The sequence below is a fragment of the Perognathus longimembris genome, chromosome 17 (assembly GCF_023159225.1).
Source record: "Perognathus longimembris pacificus isolate PPM17 chromosome 17, ASM2315922v1, whole genome shotgun sequence".
NCBI classification, from domain to species: Eukaryota; Metazoa; Chordata; class Mammalia; order Rodentia; family Heteromyidae; genus Perognathus; species Perognathus longimembris.
Window position 1 is genome coordinate 45,654,566 of NC_063177.1, and position 21,831 is coordinate 45,676,396.

At 38.4% G+C, this 21,831-nt stretch overlaps 1 protein-coding gene across 6 annotated transcripts in view; it reads left to right on the top strand.

Moving 5' to 3' along the window:
- The window catches only part of Helz (helicase with zinc finger), a 146,815-nt gene that overhangs the window by 103,753 nt on the left and 21,231 nt on the right, over window positions 1–21,831 (top strand). For all 6 annotated transcript variants that reach the window (XM_048366932.1, XM_048366935.1, XM_048366933.1 and 3 more), the window contains 5 exons: window positions 5,139–5,343; window positions 11,026–11,077; window positions 12,350–12,540; window positions 14,328–14,535; window positions 17,799–17,878. In XM_048366932.1, the coding sequence (XP_048222889.1) occupies window positions 5,139–5,343; window positions 11,026–11,077; window positions 12,350–12,540; window positions 14,328–14,535; window positions 17,799–17,878 (736 nt within the window). The remainder of the gene's footprint in view (window positions 1–5,138; window positions 5,344–11,025; window positions 11,078–12,349; window positions 12,541–14,327; window positions 14,536–17,798; window positions 17,879–21,831) is intronic.

A 21,831-nucleotide genomic window follows, 5' to 3' on the forward strand; every position in this document is an offset into this window, starting at 1 on the left:
TCTCAGTATAAATACTTTTCCTATCAAATTAGAAGTGGTCAGGACTTGTCTTTCAATAGCATTGTTAATATTCATTAGAGTGTAATAATAGGACCAATTTTTACCAAAATACAATCAAAGTATCAATTGAAAACATTCTTTTATACATTTGTTATTTTTATTAGTTAATAGGAATTTAAATTATAGAAGCCAGTATTGTAAGATTGGCACTTTGGAGTACTGAAAAACTGTTAACTTTTTCTTTTAGAAAAACAATTGAAAATAAATCTACATATACTTTCATGAAAAAGAAAAAAATATGTTACGCATTACTTTTTTGGGAGTTGTAGCAAACAGGATCTTGTTTTATAGTCCAGTCTGGCCTGGACTTGAACTTGTGATCCTCCTGCCTCAGTCTTCTTAGTGCTGGGTGTACAGATATGTAGTCCTGTGCTTGGCTTTATATTTTCAGTAGTAGCAGTAAGCTCAGAATAGTAATACAGACTGTACAGTGGTACAGACTGTCCTGAATCTTCCTTGAGTAATTAGTTCTTTTTAGTTTGTTAAGACATGACTCTCTTAGGTCGTGTTTTCTGTTGGAGTAAACATAAGGCAGGATTTTACTGTCTTTTTGTTTCTTGCAAAAAAAAATTTCTTGGGAAAAGGAGGCTGATTGGGGCCTTTAAAAATAAACTGCTATGTTCAAATTTAATACCCTATAAGAAGTCTGTATCTTATATAGGTGAAAAATAGAAGCAAAGGATCAAGTAGAGCTTCAGTTTAATTAGAGAAAAGTCTGTTTTAAAGAGTTTTAAAGATCTGTTGTACTATATATATGTGTGTATATATATATTATATATATTTTTTTTTGGCCGGTCCTGGGGCTTGGACTCAGGGCCTGAGCACTGTCCCTGGCTTCTTTTTTTGCTCAAGGCTAGCACTCTGCCACTTGAGCCACAGCGCCACTTCTGGCCGTTTTCTGTATATGTGGTGCTGGGGAATCGAACCCAGGGCCTCATGTATACGAGGCAAGCTCTCTTGCCACTAGGCCATATCCACAGCCCCTGTAATATGTTTTTAATTCATACCTGAAATATTGCCATTCATTTGTAGATTCTGATGACAAAATTTGGGGAAAGGAGGGGCTGGGAATGTGGCCTAGTGGTAAAGTGCTCACCTCATATATACATGAAGCCCTGGGTTCCATTCCTCAGCACCACATATATAGAAAAAGCCGGAAATGGCGCTTTGGCTCAAGTGGTAGAGTGCTAGCCTTGAGCAAAAAGAAGCCAGGGACAGTGCTTAGGCCCTGCGTTCAAGCCCCAGGACTGACAAAACAAAACAAAACAAATTGGGAAAGGAATATGTTAGTTCCAAGTTAGAAATGAATAAACAGTATTTTAACATGTTCATGAATTTTATTGAGTATTTTAGCTATTTTACTATTTATTCAAGTTGTGTTTGGTCAAAATGTTGCTATGATATTTTAGCATTTGTGCTTACATTTATGATTTGATAAGTGAGAGCGCACACATAGTTTCATTAGTATTCATTTTATCAAACCTATAGAATGGGATAATGTGTATTAAAAACAGCTGAACACTTAAAAATGGAACTGGACAGACACACTACTAACTAGAATAGTTTGGTGAGTCTTAAGTTTTTTTTTTTTACATTTAAGATTTTATTTGTTTATTACTTGCTGGTCCTGGTACATTTTTTTTAAATTAAATTTTGTCAAAGTGGTGTACAGAGGGGTTACAATTACATATGTAAGGTAGTGACATTTCTTGTCAAACATTGTTACCTGCTCCCTTGTTTTTCTCCTACTTTCCCTCTTCCCCAATCACCTTCCCCCAAGTTACAAATTTCTGGTGATGATTTCCGTAGAAATAACTTGAGTGTGTGCTGGAGTATTGTTAAGCCTTTCCTCCTTTCTGCAGCCATACTGTACTGTGCAGTGCATGTGCTCGGCAGTTTTCACTTCCCTTCGCTCACTGCAAATAGGGGAGAGCTCTTCTGAGGCCTGCTGTCAAAGTTGTCCAGGGCTAATTTTTAACCTGAAGCTGGGTTTACTGGTTGTTTATTCTAAATGCAAAGTGGGGATGCGCCAAGAATAATTTATGTGCCAAGAAGAATATTATCAGGAAAATATAAATTCTGGGAGGGAGGATAAGATCATACTTTTCATAGCTAAATAGTAATGTTGATTATCTGTTTTATTTGGATAATTTAATCATGATTATAGCCCAAGAGTTGATCATTCACTTTAATCTCGCTAATTTCATAGCACAAGTAAATCTAGAGGATATAATGTGATTCTTGGGTCTTATAAGAATGGAGGAGTAAATTTTTTGTAGTGTGAATTTATCAGTACCATTCCCTCACCTTTGTTATTTAAAAGAGTTAATACTATTCTCAGGTATCAATTAAGTTTTCAAGGAATACATACTATGTATGCATTGTACTAGTTAGAAGTCAGCTGTGTGTTCTTCTTCTTTTTTTTTTTTTAAGGTTAAATTATTTTTTTAATTTGCTTACCTTAGTGACCAAAAAGGGAAGAGTAGCTGGGAATGTGGCTTAGTGGTAGAGTACTTGTCTAGCATACACAAAGCCCTGGATTCGATTCCTTGGTACCATTTCAACAGAAAATGCTGGAAGTGGTGCTGTGGCTCAAATGATAGATTGCTAGCCTTGAGTGAAAGGGGGAAGCTCAAGGACAGTGCCCAGGCCCTGAGTTCAAGCCCCAGGACTGGCAAAAAGAGAAAGGGGAGAGTATTTCATGGTGACATTTGCACTCATTTATTATGTATTCCACTCATTCTCATGTCCCCGATACTCTGTTCTTCTTTCCCCCCCCTTCCCTAAACAATTCGAACTGGTTTCACTGTTTAGTTATCATAGTTACAAATGATGTATCTGACAGTATTCAGTCTTCACCCTCCTCATTAGCTCAGCCCTCTGACACTGCTAGTACCCACCTCCAGACATTCTTCTTCTCCCCTCTCCTCTATTTTTCCTATTGGTCTGAAATGAATAGAGTGAACATAGCCCTCTCTCACTAGCAAATTGAACATTGTGGCTGCCATTTAGTGACAGCAGCCAGCATAGCCAGGTGCTGGCTATGTACCTTGTACACACTACCTCATTCAGTGATCCCAACAACCTTGCAATGTGCCTGTTGTATTTCCACTTGAAATGGGCAGTGTGAGTCAGAGTGCAAATCATTGCTCGTGGTCTTGGAGCTGTTCTGTGGTTCTCTCAAACAGATAAACATGTCACATTGACTCCAAGACCAGGCTTTTCTCCTCCTAGCGTTGTGCTGCCTGCCTTTCCCAGAAAGTGGCGTATGTGCTCAGCGGAGGGGTGGCGCAGGAGACTGTCTCCACACCACTACATTTTGCTTTAGCTGGATTTCTTTATGAGCACATTTCATTAACTTGGTAAAAAAAGAAATTTATTTTCCATACAGGTAGAGACGTGTATAGTGTGTGATTGTGGGTATGTATTTGCACAGGCACACATTGTATATGACCAAGGGATATCAGAGATTTCCCTTTTGATTTATTTTCAGTGGTTTTTGAGGCAAGGGTACAAAAACTCAAAGCCATTCTTTATGCTTTTGTTTTTGTTTAGTGATTATGATTAGATACTTAAAATCCCTAAAGTTTAGGAGTGAGAAATGAAGTATTTTTCAATATTGTAAGCATGATGATAATAATAAACTTTTACTAAGAGGCCACTGTTGGACAAAGAGAGGAATAAAGACTAACAAGATCATCATTCAGCTATTCGAGGTGTGGGTTGCTAAGAAATGCACACGAGAAAGCTGTCCTTCATTTTTTTTTGGCCAGTCCTGGGCCTTGGACTCAGGGCCCTGAGCACTGTCCCTGGCTTCTTTTTTTGCTCAAGGCTAGCACTCTGCCACTTGAGCCACAGCGCCGCTTCTGGCCGTTTTCTGTATATGTGGTGCTGGGGAATTGAACCTAGGGCCTCGTGTATCCGAGGCAGGCACTCTTGCCACTAGGCTATATCCCCAGCCCCTGTCCTTCATTTTTAATTCTAGAATCCTCTGAAGGGAGCACACTATTTTCTCCTCTTAGTGACAAGAGAAAATTGAAGTAAAAATTATCTTCAATAAGGTACTCAGAATCTAAAATTCTAAAATTACATTGATAAATATTATTTTGACTAGAATAGCCACCTTTGACCATATAAAAATTTATCAGCATAATCCTACAACAGTGTATTTTAAAGAAAAGTTTTTTTAGTCTTAATTGATAAAACTTTTTAATAGAAGGGCATTTGTTGGATTTGAAGTGAATAGTCAACATTCAAATTGTATTCTGACTTTTTTTAAGCTATTATAAGTTAGTTAATATAAATTGTGCTTGTGGCAGCAAGCAAGCATCTGCTGAGTAAGAGGAAATATGTTGGAATAACTTACTGGTAATTCAAGAATCCTCATGAGGATTGTTTACTTTGCTGTTCAAGTTTATGGTCTGAGTTCACTTTTCTTACTCATCTAGAACTAGACTCCTATAATTCATACTAATGTGTGTATGTATTCAATTTGCATGTGTCTGTATGCAGTCACATACTACTTAATGGTTCATTCTGAGAAGTGCATTGTTTGGTGAGTTCATGGTGTATGAACATCATACGGTATATTTACACAGATTAAGAAACCTATGATGTCACAAAATGATACTATCTTATGAAATCATGTTGTTGTATGTGCAGTCTTGTTGACTGGAGTCATTGTGTAGAGCATGACTCTGTGTTTAAATCTACCTGTGTATATATAGGTGTGAAAGTCTCCTTCAATTTAGCTATTGCTTATTTTAAAATCTTGTGGCTTACCCCTTACTCATTGTTTGTTAGTTGAACATTGTTCATGTTTATTATCTGTGTTGATGAGCCAAAATTAACAGTAAGTCCATTTTGTATTTAGCCTATTAAACATGACTGTAAGTTTGAATATCATACTTCTGAGATCTTCTGATTTGGTAGAAAGATTAGAAGTCATAATCAGATGGCTGTTGGATTTAAGGGTTTGGCTAGGCACAGAATTTGAAATTATCTTTAGATTCCTATATTTATTTCTATGATCTCATCCAATGAAACTGTAACCTGGTCTTCCAAACTTTTTTCTGTAGGAAGTTTTGGGAGCGGTTTATTGCCCTGTGTCATGAAAATCATAGCCTCCATGGGATCACATTTGAACAGATCAAGGCTCAGTTAGAAGCATTAGAACTAAAGAAGACATATGTGTTGAATCCATTGGCTCCTGAGTTTATCCCTCGGGCTCTCAGACTACAGCATTCAGGAAGCAGCAGCAGGCAGCAGCAATCACCACCCAAGGTAAAGCTCCTGTTAATGGGACTGGTTACAGGAGGAGAATGCGTCCATTGTCAAAGGCTTCCAGGTTACTGCTGCAGGTTACTTTAAGTATTGGAGTCGAAGTTGATGTGGTGGCCAGTTCTTTCTGCAAGCAACTTTTCTAGATTTGAGAAGACAGTATAGTTTAGCCATGCTGATTCCATAGTCATCCTCAAGGAGTTTTAAGTACTAGTATCCTTTCTTTCTGTACTACTGCCTTCCCAGGGTCCCCTGCCAATAGATGTGTAGCTATCAGCTAAGATAGGCTAAAACAACACAACTTACAGACATGTCCTCACAATGTGTTATTTACAAAGATCATTTTAGAACAGCAGTATTTATATAAAAAGAATGGTTCAAATCTTTCATTGATGACCTATTCATTTCAAGTGGCATTTGACAAAGTGAGACAATTTGGCTGACTTGTTGACAATTAAGAGATTGTAACTTGTCACACTCACTTATTTGTGACTTCTGTTTTATAGAAGAATTCCAGTCAAAGGGAGTGGAAGTGGGGAATCAAGGACATTTCCACTTTTGTGCCATAGTTATTTTGGGCACAGACAGCTGGCTTATTTGCTAGAGTGCCTGAAAAAATTCTTTCACTTAGTACATTGAAAAGAAGACTCCAAGAATGGCATGTGTAGTATTTGCTCTGGTGGCTGTGTGTATTTGTATCTTTAGCTTGCTATTAGAGTTATTAACATAAATAAAGAGTATGACTGCTCAACTTCTAGTACACCGAATGTGAAAGCAATAAAGATTGGCTTAAGCTGGGCGCTGGTGGCTCATGCCTGTGATCTAGCTTCTTAGGAAGCTAAGATTTAAGAAGCATAGTTCGAAGCCAGCCTGGATGGGAAAGCCCATGCAACTCTTTATTTCCAGTTAACCAGCAAAAAGCCAGAAGTTGAGCTGTGGTTCAAGTGGTAGAATGTCAGCCTTGAGTGCAAAAGCTATGGAACAACACCTAAGCCTCAGAACCAACACACACACACACACACACACACACACACACACACACACACACACAAATTGGCTTAATATTTTGACAGTATTTCAGCTAAATAGATTTTGAGTTGAGACTTACTTTCTATGTTAATATACAGTTGTATATTCTTAGTTTAATAAAAATAGGCTTAATGTGGTTGGCATTACTGATGGGAGCAAACATATACAAAACACCTTTCTTCTAGGTACCAGGTAATGTGCTCAGTGTAAGGAGAGGAGACCTAGGTAAACTAGCCCCATGTGCTCTTGTGGTGGCAGTATTGGAGGAGGCAGAGAGGGATCAGGTGGCTTTGAAGCAGTTTCTAGTTAGGGGACGGGGTGTAGATAGCAGAAGATTGAGGAGGATATGAAAATTAGCTCTGTTAGGGCTGAGAGTTTTGCCAGTGTTGTTTACTGCTCTTGCTTCTATGTCTAGAGCAGTATCTGGCTCATAGCTGATACATAGAACCTCGTGTGTGTGTGTGTTGTGGGGCTTGAACCTGAAGTCTGGGCACACTATTCCTGAACTCTTTTGCTCAAGGCTATCACTCTACCACCTTGAGCCACAGCACCACTTCTAGTCTTCTGGTGGTTAATTGGAGATAAGAGTCTCATAGGGACTTTCATGCCCAGGCTGGCTTTGAACCTTGATCCTCAGATCTCAGCCTTCTGATAAGTTTAGGATTACAGGAATGAGCCACCACCTGCACCTGGCTCTTTTTTTGTTTTGTTTTGTTTTATTTTAATGGCCTCTACTGCCTGGCCCCAAACATTGCACATAGTCATTGCTCAGTAAGTACCTGGCAAGAGTGATAGTTATGACACATCCAGCAAAGTGTAATGTAGCTTTTTTCTGCCAGTGGTAGGTAGTGTTATTTAGGACCAAACTAATCATCTTCTTCACTGATCGATCCTATAGACGTCATCTGTTATTTTCTGTATCAAAATTGTTTATGTATCTAGTTAAAGTACATATGTGGCCAGGTTTGTAGCTACTCTAACTGAGACTTGATTTGAAATCAACCCTGGGCAGAAGTATCTGAGAGACTCCATCTCCATTTAACTAGCAAAACGCTCAGGCTAGAGTTGTGACTCAAGTTGATAGACTACATGAGTAACAAAGCTGATTAAAAGCACAAGGCCCTAAGTTCAAGCCCAGCTTAATAACTTACCTAAACATAGTGACCTTAAAAAGCACTAATTGATCATTGCACAGTTGTTTGTTTTTTTTTTTTTTTGGCCAGTCCTGGGCCTTGGACTCAGGGCCTGAGCACTGTCCCTGGCTTCTTCCCGCTCAAGGCTAGCACTCTGCCACTTGAGCCACAGCACCGCTTCTGGCCGTTTTCTGTATATGTGGTGCTGGGGAATCGAACCTAGGGCCTCGTGTATCCGAGGCAGGCACTCTTGCCACTAGGCCATATCCCCAGCCCCTGCACAGTTTTATGGGTCAGATAATGGGATTGGCTTGCTTGGTGTCTCTGCCATGGATTTCTCGAGGTTGAGATCAAGGTGTTAACTACTGGGTTCTTGCAGGTGGTTTGCAAAACCCATTTGAGATTATAGGACTGATGGCCTTGTTTCCTTGCGAGATACCAGGTTTGTGGTTTTCAGAAGTGTCTCCTAAATGTCAGACCAGTTTGTCTCCTAAATGTCAGCAACAGTGTGTTAGATCTGTTTTTCTCTCAATCTCTAACTTCCCTTCTACCACCTCTCCCCGACTCCCATCAGAAAGATTGCTCTGGGTTTAGAACTCATTTCTGTTACCTTGGGTCCACGCATATAATCCAGGGTAATCTCTATTTTAAGTCCAAACTTGAACTGTATCTAAGAAGTCCCCTTAGCCATATAACACAACATGCTAATTCACAGGACCAAGGGATTATTAGTGTGTGTAAATAGCATGTGTAATGTCCCTTGTTGATGAGTTATTAGCAAGGTATAGTATAATAGGTTTGGAGGCTAAGAAGTCTATATGCTTCTTTATGTCTTGGAACTGACCTGTCACTGGCTCTCCTTCCTTCTGTCGTGTATGCTACTATCTGTATTTCTTGTCACTTGTAATGCTTCTGCTTCTGATCTTACACTTCTGTCACTTCTGGGTCTTCTACCTTTCACCTTCCTGTCTTCTTCATGCTTTTCTTTATTTTCTTATTCCTCAGAAGTTTGGTTTTTTGTTGTTGTTGTTGTTGTTGTTGTTTTTAGCTGGGGGAAATCACTGTGTAAATCTTTCTCTTCTGACTCATAGACCAACTAGATTCTTTTTTAGCTATTCTTTCCCCTGACTTTAGTTAGATGTAAACCTCCAGAGTATTAAATTCTGACAAATAAGTAGATAAAGCACCATAGTGTCGTTTTGGTCAGGAATGAGATTTTTCTTCTCTTATAGTTGTTATTCCTTTCTTAGCCCTCTATTGTACCACTTCTCCTCTTTTAGAGTTACATTTAGCCACTAGGAAGAGAAAGGTTTTGTTTTTGTGGTTTGAAAGTCCAGCATCTAGAAGTAGTGTCTCTTTTAAATATTTCACAAATTTCTTTTTTGCCCCCCTTGGTTCTAGGTTTGAATTTGGAGTCTTGCACCCAGGCTTACCTTGCTTGCTCAACTGGTGCTTTGCTCTACCACTTCAGCTGAGCTTCCAGGCCAACGTTTTTGCTGGTTAAATGGAGACAAGTTCCTCTTGGCTTTCCTTCCTGGGCTGTCTTTGAACTCTGATTCTTTGATCTCAGCTTCCTGACTAGCTAGCTTTATAAGTGTGAGCTACTCAGCTTAATGACATTATTTTTAATGGTAGATGAATATGATATTATATGAGTCTGCCATTGCTTATTTAAGAAATCCTCCATTGTTAGGTTGCTAACATTAATCACACATCTAAGTCATGCCACGATGAACATCTCTGCCCAAATTCATTATTACTTCATTGGATAAATTCCTGGAACTGGAATTAGAGAATTAAAGCATGCACATTTTTGATGCCTGTTATATACTGCCAAATTACTGCCTAGCAATTAGCTGGATTTTCTCTCAACAAAATAAGGACAGTACTTCATTTCCTCTTCCTCTAGAAAATTTTGTACTTTAAGATACTATGAATCACACTGCAGATATCGTAATCCTGAACTATGTTTCTATTCCTGTTGTTATTTTCAAGGTTCTTATCTTCACAAATAGAAGTTTGGAATTTTTTCTTTAAAAACACACTTTGTGTTTATCATTTAATTCTTAGGAAATTTTTTAATTTATTTTTTATTGTCAAAGTGATGTACAGAGGGGTTACAGTCTCATACATAAGGTAGTGAGTACATTTCTTAACAAACTTGTTACCTCCTCCCTCATTTTTCTCCCCTATTCCCCAGTCCCTCTCCCCTCCCCCCATGAGTTGTACAGTTGGATTACAGCATTTAGTTTTTTGTTTTATTTTTGGCCAGTCCTGGGCCTTGGACTCAGGGCCTGAGCACTGTCCCTGGCTTCCTTTTTGCTCAAGGCTAGCACTCTGCCACTTGAGCCACAGCGCCACTTCTGGCCGTTTTCTTTATATGTGGTGCTGGGGAATCGAACCCAGGGCCTCATGTATACGAGGCAAGCTCTCTTGCCACTAGGCCATATCCCCAGCCCCTAGCATATAGTTTTGTAAGTATTGCTGTTGTATTGGTTTTCCTTTTACCTTTTGTCTCTCCATTTTGATGTTCTCCTTCCCTTCCCTAGTTCCAATAAGCATATATGTACTATCCAGGGTACTGAAATCAGTAACAGTGACATCAGGAGTAAAACCCTGGGGAAAAAAGACAAAAGAAAGTGGCATAATTTCAGATGGTACATTAAAAGTAACAACGACAATGGTAAACCATTTATTTCCATAACTTGGAGTTCATTTCACTTAGCATCATCTTATGTGTTCATATATTATTAAAGATATTGAGCTTCGTGATCTTGGACTAGGACTATCCTAGATGTGTACTAATTATTACCAATGAGAGAATACATAAGAGTCCATGTTTCTTTGGGTCTGGCTCACTTCACTTAGTGTAATTCTTTCCAAGTCCTTCCATTTCCTTAGGAATGAGGCAGTGTCATTTTTTTCTGATAGAGGCATAGAATTCCATTGTGTATGTGTACATTTTCTTGATCCATTTATCTACTGAGGGGCATCTGGGTTGGTTCCATATTTTAGCCATGGCAAATTGTGCTGTGATGAACATGTGCTGGTGGCTTTAGTGTGGTCTTGCTTTTGGGTAGATGCCCAAAAGCTGGGCTGCTGGGTCATAGGGAAGCTCTATTTTTAGCCTTTTGAGGAACCTCCATACTGCTTTCCAGAGTGTTGAACAAGTTTACCCTCCCATCTTAGGAAATTTATAAAGAAGCTAAGAAAGGATTAGAATTTAAGTTTAATGTTGACTGTGTACTACTTTTATTTTAAAAACTCATTCAAAAGAGAAGTTTCGATACCCTTAATTTGAAACTGAGAAATCTGGAGCCCCAACAATGTATTACCTAAGGTGGCAGTGACCTCTACTTTAAAAGGAAATTTGGCTCTAAGCATCTAGTAGTTATTGACTATAAACTCACAGGTTTTTACATTTTAATTTATATTTAATTTGCATATAACTAAGAAAAGGATTCTTATTCTCTAATATTAATCATGTTTAACAATTACATATATATATATTTTTTCTCTAAAGGGGAAAAGCCTCCTTCCTACCCAGAATGATCATTTCCAGAATGATGGAATTGGTAAGTAAAAAAATGGACCCCAAGGAAATTTGCTTTTATCATATAAGGTATTTACCATATTAAGCTAGGCACTTGTGAGGAGGAAGCAGAAGGATCGTGAGTTTGATGCCAGCCTGGGCTACCTGACCCTGTCTCTAAAGGGGGGGGGGGGAGAGAGAGAGAGAGAGAGATGAATCCCAAGTTTTACCACAAGAAAAAGTTCTTTGCCTCTTCTTCTCTTTTATCTTTTGTAGAAACTCAACGGTTACTTTGAAACCTGTTATTTTTTTTTGTCAGTGTATTGGTATGTCATTTCTGAAAGGTGCATATGTATTTTTTTTAATTGAGGGAAAATTTAAACCTTAGGTGCAACATAAGTATTCAGGAATGTCTGTTATACAAATATTGGGTCATACACATTTTCAAGATAAAATTTATTTGAATGTTTTTAAATGTTGCAGAGTTTTTAAGGTAATGATTGCTTAGTTTTGTGTTTTTTTTAATGGGTTATGTTACAATTGCAAGTCAGTTTTCTTAGGAACTGTATGTTTCCTGCTCCCAACTGTTTCCTGGGAACATGTGCTTGCTTGGTGTTTCTCTCTCTGTCTCTGTCTCTCTTTCTCGCTTTCTCTTTTCCCTCCCCCTTTCTCTGTCTCCCTCCTTTCTTCTCTTTCTCCCTCTCTTCTTCTGTCTGTCTTTCTTTCCAATATTAAGTTTTGAACTTATGTCCTCATTCTCACCAGGTATGTGATCTACCATTGAGCTGGGCTCCAGTCCTTTTTTTTTTTTTTTTTGGAGATAGGGCCTTGCTTTTTCTTGAATTTGTTCACTTGGATTGCTCTCTACCTACTTTATGACACCTGGATCACTCTCCACCTATTTCATTATTGAAATAACAAGTGTGAGCTTCTAGGTTTAGCTATTAAGGAGAGGGTACTTGGGCTGGTCTTGAACCAGGATCCTTCTGATCTCAGTATTCTAGGTAGGTAGAAGTAAGCAAATTGCTCCCAGATAGAAGCCTGGGTGTCTGGCTGGTATTTTCACCTCTCAGAAGCTAAAATAATGCTAATTAATGAAAGGAGTATTTGTACAGCTGAAGTTTATTTTAGAAAACATTGTAAAATGGTTATGATTCTTAATATACTTTACTCTTCCACACTGATAATTATTTGATTATAAGATACTTTATGGCACACCTGGGAAGTCTACTTTGTTGTTGGATGATTCAAACTATTTTTTGTTTAGGTAACTGTAATAGCTATTGAGTGCATCCTTTTTCTGTTTATTTTTCAGTTCAGCCCAGTCCTTCTGTACTTATTGGCAATCCTATTAGAGCATACACTCCTCCACCCCCTCTTGGACCTCACCCAAACTTGGGAAAATCTCCAAGCCCCGTTCAAAGAATAGATCCTCATACTGGGACAAGTATACTTTATGTACCTGCTGTCTATGGAGGGAATGTAGTTATGTCGGTGCCTTTACCTGTAAGTGGATGTTTGAAATACTTTTTACCAAATACAGTGAATACTTTTTACTAAAGCAGTGGTAATTCTGCCTACCTTTTTTGTGGGGAGGGCGGGGTGTTTGTCTTGAACATGGCTAAGAAAGCTGTACCTCAGCTTTCCCAATCTCCTAACAGGTGTGTATAAGCACCTTTTAAAGTAACTCAACGTTAAATTTTGAAATGACCAAGAAATATGTGTTGTCGTTTACGATTTGTTATTGGATTATATCAGTGACTACAAAGAGGTTTGGGAATTAGATGTTTTGATTTAGAAGCTTTAGTGTAGTTTTCTGAAAAATTTTTTTTTCTGAGGAAAATTGGGCTGAAAGTTAACAGCTAGTAAGTAGCTCCTTTGTAGAGTGATTTTTTTTTGGGGGGGGTGTCTTTTGCAATTTGTCCTTATATAAATCACAAACTAAGGAATAGCTTATTGGTGGAGGCAAAGATGCATAGAAAATCAAATCTTGTGGATTGGTTTTCTTCTGAGAAATTCCATGCCTTATGAAATACACTGTTTACAAACATTACTGCATCCTTTCTTAGACTATGGACATTTTTTAAAAAGAGAACTTCAGTCTTCTATATAAACTCATTTTTATTTCATTCAAAGTATTTGGGTATTTCAGTAATTTTAATTTATAGTGAACATGAGAATTTCCAAATTCAGAAATGTTAGCCTAAGAAATAATGTTTTTATTTAAGTGAAGAACTTGTGTGGCATAGGTGATCATTGCCAGAGATCTTTGACATCTCTGCATACATTCTAAAGAAGAAACTGCTTCATTGCAAATGTTTCATAGCCATGTTGGCCCTAGTAGTTCACAGTGAGGAGCGTGGGACTTCTTGCTTCTCCTCCTGTATGTTACACTTCAGCTGAGTTGTTTCTTCCCAGATAGCTTGGCAACATGATGCATCATCTGCTTTATTTAGTAAGTCTGTTAGCATTTCTATTTCACTTATGAGGTCAATGAAACTTTTATTATAACAGATTTCTAAGAGTCCATATCTAGCATTTACATTGTAATAAAAATAATAGGGGTAGTAGTTATGTGTCTGTCCCTTTTATGTTCATGTGCAGAGATTATCTATGTAGACATACACAAACAGGTTTCCTGTTTCTATATTTTAAGGTAGAGTTCATCAGTTTGATAATAAAAATTTGAAAACAAAAAGGTAGAGTTGAATTAATCACAAACATTAGTTTTGTGATCATTTTGCCTGCTGGAAATGAACATGAAGTGATTGCATTATTCCCAGCATATTGGAATATCATTTGAGTTGACACTTATTGTACATTCTCTTAACTTTCTTGCCCCTTCTCTTATTCAGTCTGTTTAACTATGTAACAATGCAGTTGTGAGTTAAAAAGTAATTTACATAGTGCTCTATACATTTGAGGGGAAATCATCCAAGAATATAAACTAACTGCCTCAAGGAATAATTACCAGATTTAATTCCTTAATTTCTTCTGCACTCAAAAATAATCTGTTTTTTTCTTTCATGTTAAAGATTTAGGCTAGCCAACTTTTGACCAGTTAGGACATAGAAATGATTTTACCAGTTGTTGCTCTTAGGTGATTTTACTAATTATTGCTCTTAAGTGGCACTGACTTTGTAGTTATTGTTTTGGTAAAATCATCATGTGTTCTTGTGTGTTGATAAAGTTATTATATGCATGTGTTTGATTTCTCCTAATCAATAGCACTATATTAATTTCCATTCTAAAATATACTTAATGCTATTACTTTATTTCTTATACTAACCTAGGTACCATGGACAGGATACCAGGGTAGATTTGCAGTTGATCCTCGAATTATTACACATCAGGCAGCGATGGCCTACAATATGAACTTATTACAGACACATGGACGGGGATCTCCTATACCTTATGGCCTTGGACATCACCCACCTGTCAGCATAGGGCAGCCACAGAACCAGCATCCAGAGAAGGATCAACATGAACAAAATCGAAATGGTAGGGTGCTGTGCTTGGTTTCCTCTTCCTAAATTGCTGGTCTGCAGAGTGCTATCCCACTATGATTGTTGGCTTGGATACCTCACCTGACACAAATATGTATGCATACAAACTGCATACTATTTCAAAGGATCTTTTAGGTTAACCATTACCACTTGGAATTGTTTTTACTGATTTTTCTAAGCTATATTAATATTTAAGTATCTTGAATACTTTAAGTTGAAGTGGTCATTTAAGTCTCTTGTTAGCATATATTCTTGTGGTATACTAAGCATTAATATTATTAAGGATAGTTAATATAGTTACTTCTTATGCTATAGGAAAAATTCCCTACTGTTTTTTGACGTTTTCAGAAGTATAATTTATAGACAGTATAAATATATAGTTTCATGAGATTTAACAAATATACAGAAGTTAACTACCACCAAACCAAGATATAGGATGTGCAGAGTGCCTTAGAAAGATTCTTCAGGTCCTTTGCCTTCAGTCCTGTCCTCTTACACAGCCATGAGTACCACTAATTTGCCTCTGCCCCACACTTCTGACTTCAGTATGTCATGCAAATGGAATCATACAGAGTGTAGTTCCGTTCATCCAGCTCTGTTTACTCAGCTTAATACTTTTGTTATTTCATTGGGTTGTATGTGTCAGTTTTTACTCCTTTCACTGTTGATGTGTATTCCACTAGATGGACACACTACAACATGTTTATCTGTCATTGATGGATATGTTAATTATGTCTTAATTTTTGGCTCTTATGAGCATAAGTTGTTACTTAGGTAAATATCTAGGAGAGAGATAGCTTAGCATATTGTAAACTGGTAATGTTTAAAGTTGTATGTTGTTTCACATTCTCACGAGCACTTAATATTGTCATTCTTTTCAGTTTTCAGTATCTGAGAGCATGTATTATAAATTCTCTTATTGTTAATAACTAATGGATGATATAGAATATCTTTTCATTGTGTTTACTTACCATACAGATGTCCTCTTTGCCAGAAACGCAATTTATATCTCTTACTCACCTTTTAATTGAGTTGTTTGTGTTTATACATTCTGAGAACATGTTTTGAAAAGATTTTCTCTGGGCTGGGGATATGGCCTAGTGGCAAGAGTGCCTGCCTCATAAACATGAGGCCCTGGGTTCGATTCCCCAGCACCACATATACAGAAAATGGCCAGAAGTGGCGCGGTGGCTCAAGTGGCAGAGTGCTAGCCTTGAGCAAAAAGAAGCCAGGGACAGTGCTCAGGCCCTGAGTCCAAGCCCCAGGACTGGCAAAAAAAAAAAAAAAAAAGATTTTCTCTGAGCACATGGCCATTTATCCCCCTCACTTTGGTACCAGGGTTGATCTCAGTCTCTTGCTGGTACTCTACCACTAAAACTACTTAGTCCATGTTGAAGTATACCAGCAAAAGTTTTTGAAAACCCTGTACTTATCTCCTTTAACTGCTTTGACCCCTTTGTTGAAAATTAGTTTACCATAACCTGGAATCTATGTTCTTCATGTTTGTGTTTGTGTCAAATAGGCTGTCTTGATTACTATGGCCTTACAAAAGCCATGAGAACAGTGTAAGTTTTCCAGCCTTCTCTTCCAAAATTGTTGCAGGGATTTATAGTCACCTTGCTAATTTTTACAAAAAATACCTGCTGATATTTTCATTGGGAATGTGTAAGTCTTTAGGGAATGGAGATCGTAGTGTGCATGAGGGATTGGGTTTGATCCCTAGCACCACGGAAGGGAAGCAGGTGGCAAGAAAATCTTGCCCCCTCCCTTTCCTTCCCCTCTCTTCTCCACCCCTCCTGCTTTTAACATTGCTTGTACTTCAGGGTATCCTAGTAATGAATTCATTCAGCTTTTATGTGTCTGAATGTTCTTATTTTACTCTTATTTTTGTAAGGTATTTTCTTTTTTAGGGTGTTAGTTTTAAGGTGTTTAGTTTTCTTCCTGTTTCTTATATTGAATCTTGTTTTAAACATTTTAGAATGTTTTGAAATTTTCTACCTTTATCTATTCAGATACATTTCCTATTTCACACCCTGTCATTTTTAGTGATTGCATTTACCCATAGCATAAAGTTCTTGGGTGTTCTTTTCATTGTTGTCCTTCAACTTTTTTCTCTTTGTGTTTCATTTTGTGTAGTTTTATTGCTGTATCTTCAAGCTGACCAATTTTTTCTTATGCAACATGCAATCTTCCAGTTTCATCTTGTCTAACCATGTGGTTTTGGCATAATGATTCATTTAAAAAGTAGTGGCATGAGTGAAAGAATGTTTTTGAACAAGAACCTATAGCAAGGATTCCTTCAAGGAACTTAAACAATATAGTAGTTTAATCTTATACATGAAGAGCTTTTCACATGTGTGTCATTATTCAAGTCTATTATTATAGTAATACTTTTTTAAAGCCTTAATTTTTGCTTCCTCTATGATTCATCACCCAGTTATATTTATTTGCCTTTACCTTTAAGCACTATAACTTAATATTTCTTTCCAAATATCTTTATTGAATGTGTTGGCTTTCTGTCACTATGACACCTAAGATAAACAACACAGAAGGAGGAAAGATTTACTGTGGTTTATGGGCTCAGATTTCAGAGTACAATCACTTGGCCCCAATTGCCTTGAGTCTGTGGCACCTGGAACATCTTGGTGGGAGTATGGTGAAAGAGGTCTGCTTACCTATAGCAGTAGGGAAGCAAAAGGAGAGCAAGACACAGGCTCCCAATATCTCTTCCAAGGGCATTCAGTGATCCCTGAAGGTTTTACCACCGCACAGTGAGCCCTCACGTGAAAACCAAGTCCTGAAGATCTGGGGACCAAGATGATGGACTTGAGGGAACATTTAGAGTCCAAACCATAACATTCAGCTTAGATTCCTGTACTAAATTGGATTGATACTATTTAAATTCTTACTTAAGTGCATTTGCAGATGAACAAAGCATAGGGCCTTTATACAGAGGTAAGATACTACATCATTTTGTATGTTTAAGAAAATGAAGCTATGAATGTCTGGAAATTGGTCATTTCAGTCATTTAAGGTTTTCAAAGGTTTTTGCTTTGTCAGTGATGTTTGCTTCATTTGTAAATTTCCTCCAGAGAAACTGCAACTCTGAAAATTTAAGAACAAAAATACATATTGTAACATAAATTAGTAATAATGAGTGGATAGTGTTAATATTCTGCATTGTCAAATATTGGATAGTCATTGGGAATGTCACATCCACTGGCGAAAACTTACAAGATTTTTAAAATATTTTCTTAGGTAAAAGTGATACAAATAATTCTGGACCTGAAATTAATAAGATTCGAACACCAGAGAAAAAACCTCCAGAACCAAAACAGGTATGCTGCTTACCTTGTAGTGGATGCCTTGTTCTGATGGGTGAAGAAAAGTGTGTTCTTTATGATGCTTATCTTTCATACTTGTTGTTTCACAGGATGTAACCAGTCACTTTTTCTTTGCCTGTTATTTCCTTTACCTAATCTTCCCCCACCCCCTAATTCCTTTAATTGAGTGATAGATTTGAATTTGGAGACTTTGCATGGCATGGTAGTAAATTAAAACAGGGTTACAGATGTATTGTTTACAGTGATCTTAGAATAGGAAGAGCTGTTGCCTTGTTCTCTCCTCACGCTTACTGCATGCACCCTTTAACTCTACCTGACAACTTTCCTACTGGCCATGCTTCTTTGTTTGTGAATCAGTTAGTGCCATGAATGCTTTCTTTTTTTTTTTTTTTTGCCAGTCCTGGGCCTTGGACTCAGGGCCTGAGGACTGTCCCTGGCTTCTTTTTGCTCAAGGCTAGCACTCTGCCACTTGAGCCACAGTGCCACTTCCGGCCATTTTCTGTATATGTGGTGCTGGGGAATCGAACCCAGGGCCTCATGTATATGAGGCAGGCACTCTTGCCACTAGGCCATATCCCCAGCCCATGAATGCTTTCTTAATCTCAGTAGAACTTGTGGACCTACCCCTCTCTTCCTTTGCATATACTCATTCCTTTGCTTGTTTTTTCTAAGCCTAGTTACCTTCTACTTCTTTTTGTTATTATTAAGAGACCACTTTGCCATAGACTTGAACTTAACCAGATTTTGCTCTGTTAATTTGTAACACTAAATAACCCTTATGTGGACATTCCTAAAGTACTGTCACTGTTTCACTTCTCTTCACATTCTAAGATGCTTACTATAAATTAGTCCAGACATTGATTTTCAGTACACACTTCTTGCTAAAGATGTATAAATCTGTATCTCTACTTTCAGCCTAGCTTTAAGCAAAAACTACTTTTGTTTAGTCACCTAAGTCTTATAAGTACCTTCTGACTTAGAGTAGTGAGAGAAGGTGAAGAAGCTACAGGAGAATGAGGCAGCCAGAAGAGCCTCCTGATAGTCAGGGGAGCTGAAGTGATGGTGGGGTATGTTTGGGAAGGGTATGGAGAAAAGGCCAAGTGGCACCTCAGGACTAGGCGGCAGCAGCAGCAGCAGGAGGTGCAGTTAGAGGCAGTGTGGGACAAACCACCCACAAGAGCCTTAGGTGCTGTCAGAATCTGAAACTAAGGTACTCGAGTATCTATCACATTATGTTTTCAATCAGTGTTTTCAAATTTCTGTTAGAGCACCAGGCTACCTGTTTTATTTCTTTTCTACCCTAATACTTTGCTTGGGGCCCAGGAAAAATAGAGAACTTGTAGCTCTCTTTGATACAGTGCCTCAGCCATTAGAAAAGGACAGCAATGAGCGAAGACTTGTTCCAATAGTAGTTACATGCTCCTTTATACTCTATCATTGTGCATAGCAAGTGGCAGTGATGAGCCAAGTTTCTTGGGCACAGGGGGTGGGGGTGATCAAAGCAACAGCCTGTCCACAGAGCCCTGAAGTCTGATCACCGTCTCTTCTAGGTGATCAGAGCAAGCACATCATCAGTGGCTTCCAGGGACTGATGTAGCTTCAGTGAGTGACAAGATGGACATTTTATAGGGAGAAGGTTTCCTTACAAAGAACCTGAAGCAGGTTCTAAGACACTTAGAAAACAGGCCTGGCAACTGCTCAGGAAGATGAGACAGAGCTGTCACCCTTTTCATTTTCCTTTCTAGGTAATTTATGTTGACCCACTAAGTTTAAGGACCTGAAAGGCTACATGTAATGGAAGTCCATTTGACCTAGGTGATGAGTGATGAGTGTGTGCTCAGAGGCATTGCAAGCCTCTGTTGCAGTAGCTTGGTCATCAGCTGTACCCCAGCTCTTGAGGAATGAGCTGCTTGTTCTGTTTTCCAGGAGTGATAAGTTCTCTGCCCAGCTCGAGAGCCTTTGGTGAATACATACTCTGCAGTTTTCAGTGACTATTTGATCACTGAAACGTAAGGAAAATGATACATTTCAAAGCAGTTTATGGAGTGCTTTAACAGAGCTGGAAAAGACATTGCCCTTTTTTCCCCTCACATTTTGGTTTCTGTATTGTCACCACTTAATTAAGCTAAAACCTGCCATTTCAGGACAGCAACATTCTCCAGCTCCAAAACCTTTCCTTCATCATTTACCATAGCCTAATGGGATTTGTGTTGAATTGTCCAGAGTCTATGTAGTTTGACTCTAGGACTTCCTTACTATGTCAAGAGGAGGAAACTGACATACACAAGTGAAGCTTTAGCTCTCCTAAGCAAAATTTCCTGTGTCTTCCTCTCTCTACCTTTGTAGAAACTATTACCTTTAGCTATGATGTTCTTCCCTTTCTGGAATATTCCAGCTTTTTTTTTTTTTTTAAAGTAAGAGTCAACTCAAATAAGATTGTCTTTGTAAAACATTCCTTAATTTTCTCCTTCCTTCCTTCCTTCCTTCCTTCCTTCCTTCCTTCCTTCCTTCCTTCCTTCCTTCCTTCCTTCCTTCCTTCCTTCCTTCCTTCCTTCCTTCCTTCCTTCCCCCCTTCCCTTCCCTCTCCTCCCCTCCCCTCCCTTCCCCTCCCCTCTCCTCCCCTCCTTTTCTTGTCAGTCATAGGGCTTGACCTCAAGGCCTAAGTACTGTTAGCTTTTGTGCTCAAGGCTTAGCACTCTACCACTTGGAACTACAGTTCTACTTCCCATTCTTTAATTTTCTTAGGCCCTAGGATCTCAGCCTTTTTTCTGGATCTTAGACCCTAGGATTTTAGCCTTTTTTCAGCATTTCTAACTATATGTTTACATGTTGGTATCCTCTACTGGACTCAATCTAGTTAGCACACTTTATAAAAGGAAAGATAGCTTTTAGGCTTTGTGGGCTGTACTGTCTGTATAACAATTTCTTATCTCTCTCAGTGTGGTATAAATGAAGATGTGACTATTCTAATGAGAATTTTATTCAGATTGAATGCCAGTGGCTCATGCCTGTAATCCTAGCTACTCAGGGGGCTGAGATCTAAAAATCATGGTTCAAAGCCAGGCTTGGCAGGAAAATCTGAAACTCTTATTTTCAATTAATTCCTCCCCTCCCCCCACCAAAAAAAAAAGGCCAGAAGTTGAGCTTTGGCTCAAATGGTAGAGTGCTAGCCTTAAGCAAAAAGCTCAGGAACAGCTCTTAGGCCCTGGGTTTAAGCCCCAGGAGTAGTGTACACACGCACACGCACACAAAACACTTCATTCATAAAAGTTGAGTGGACTAGAAGTAGAATGATAGAAACCATGGTTTATAGACCCTGCTGTGAGCACTTGAGGACACAGGCTGAGTCTCACTGTTGTTTTCTTGAACTCTCCAGCATCAGGAACATTGTATTCATAGGTATTTTCTTTGTATTTGTTAATGGAAAAATATCAATACGATCTAGTAGCAAAATTGCCAAATGGAGCCGGTTATATCCTAGTTCATTTAAAGTTGTTGAATTGGGCTGGGAATGTGGCTTAGGGGTAGAGTGCTGCCTGGCATACGTGAAGCCCTGGGTTTGATTCCTCAGAACTACATAAAAAGAAAAGGCTGGAAGTGGTGCTGTGGCTCAAGTAGTAGAGTGCTAACATTGAACATATAAGCTCAAGGACAATGCCCAGTCCCTGAGTTCAAGCCCTAAGACTGCCCCCCTGCCAAAAAAAATTGTCAAATTGAAGCAAGTTTTTAAAATTAATAATGATCTGTTGAGGAAATAGATGTCTAGAAACAATGAAATCAGAAGAATACATTTTATTTATTTATGTCTGAAGAAAACTAATGATTCTCTATGTAAAAGGAAGAATATATGAAATTAAGAATAATGCTGCTGGGGCTGGGAATATGGCCTAGTGGCAAGAGTGCTTGCCTCGTATACATGAGGCCCTGGGTTCGATTCCTCAGCACCA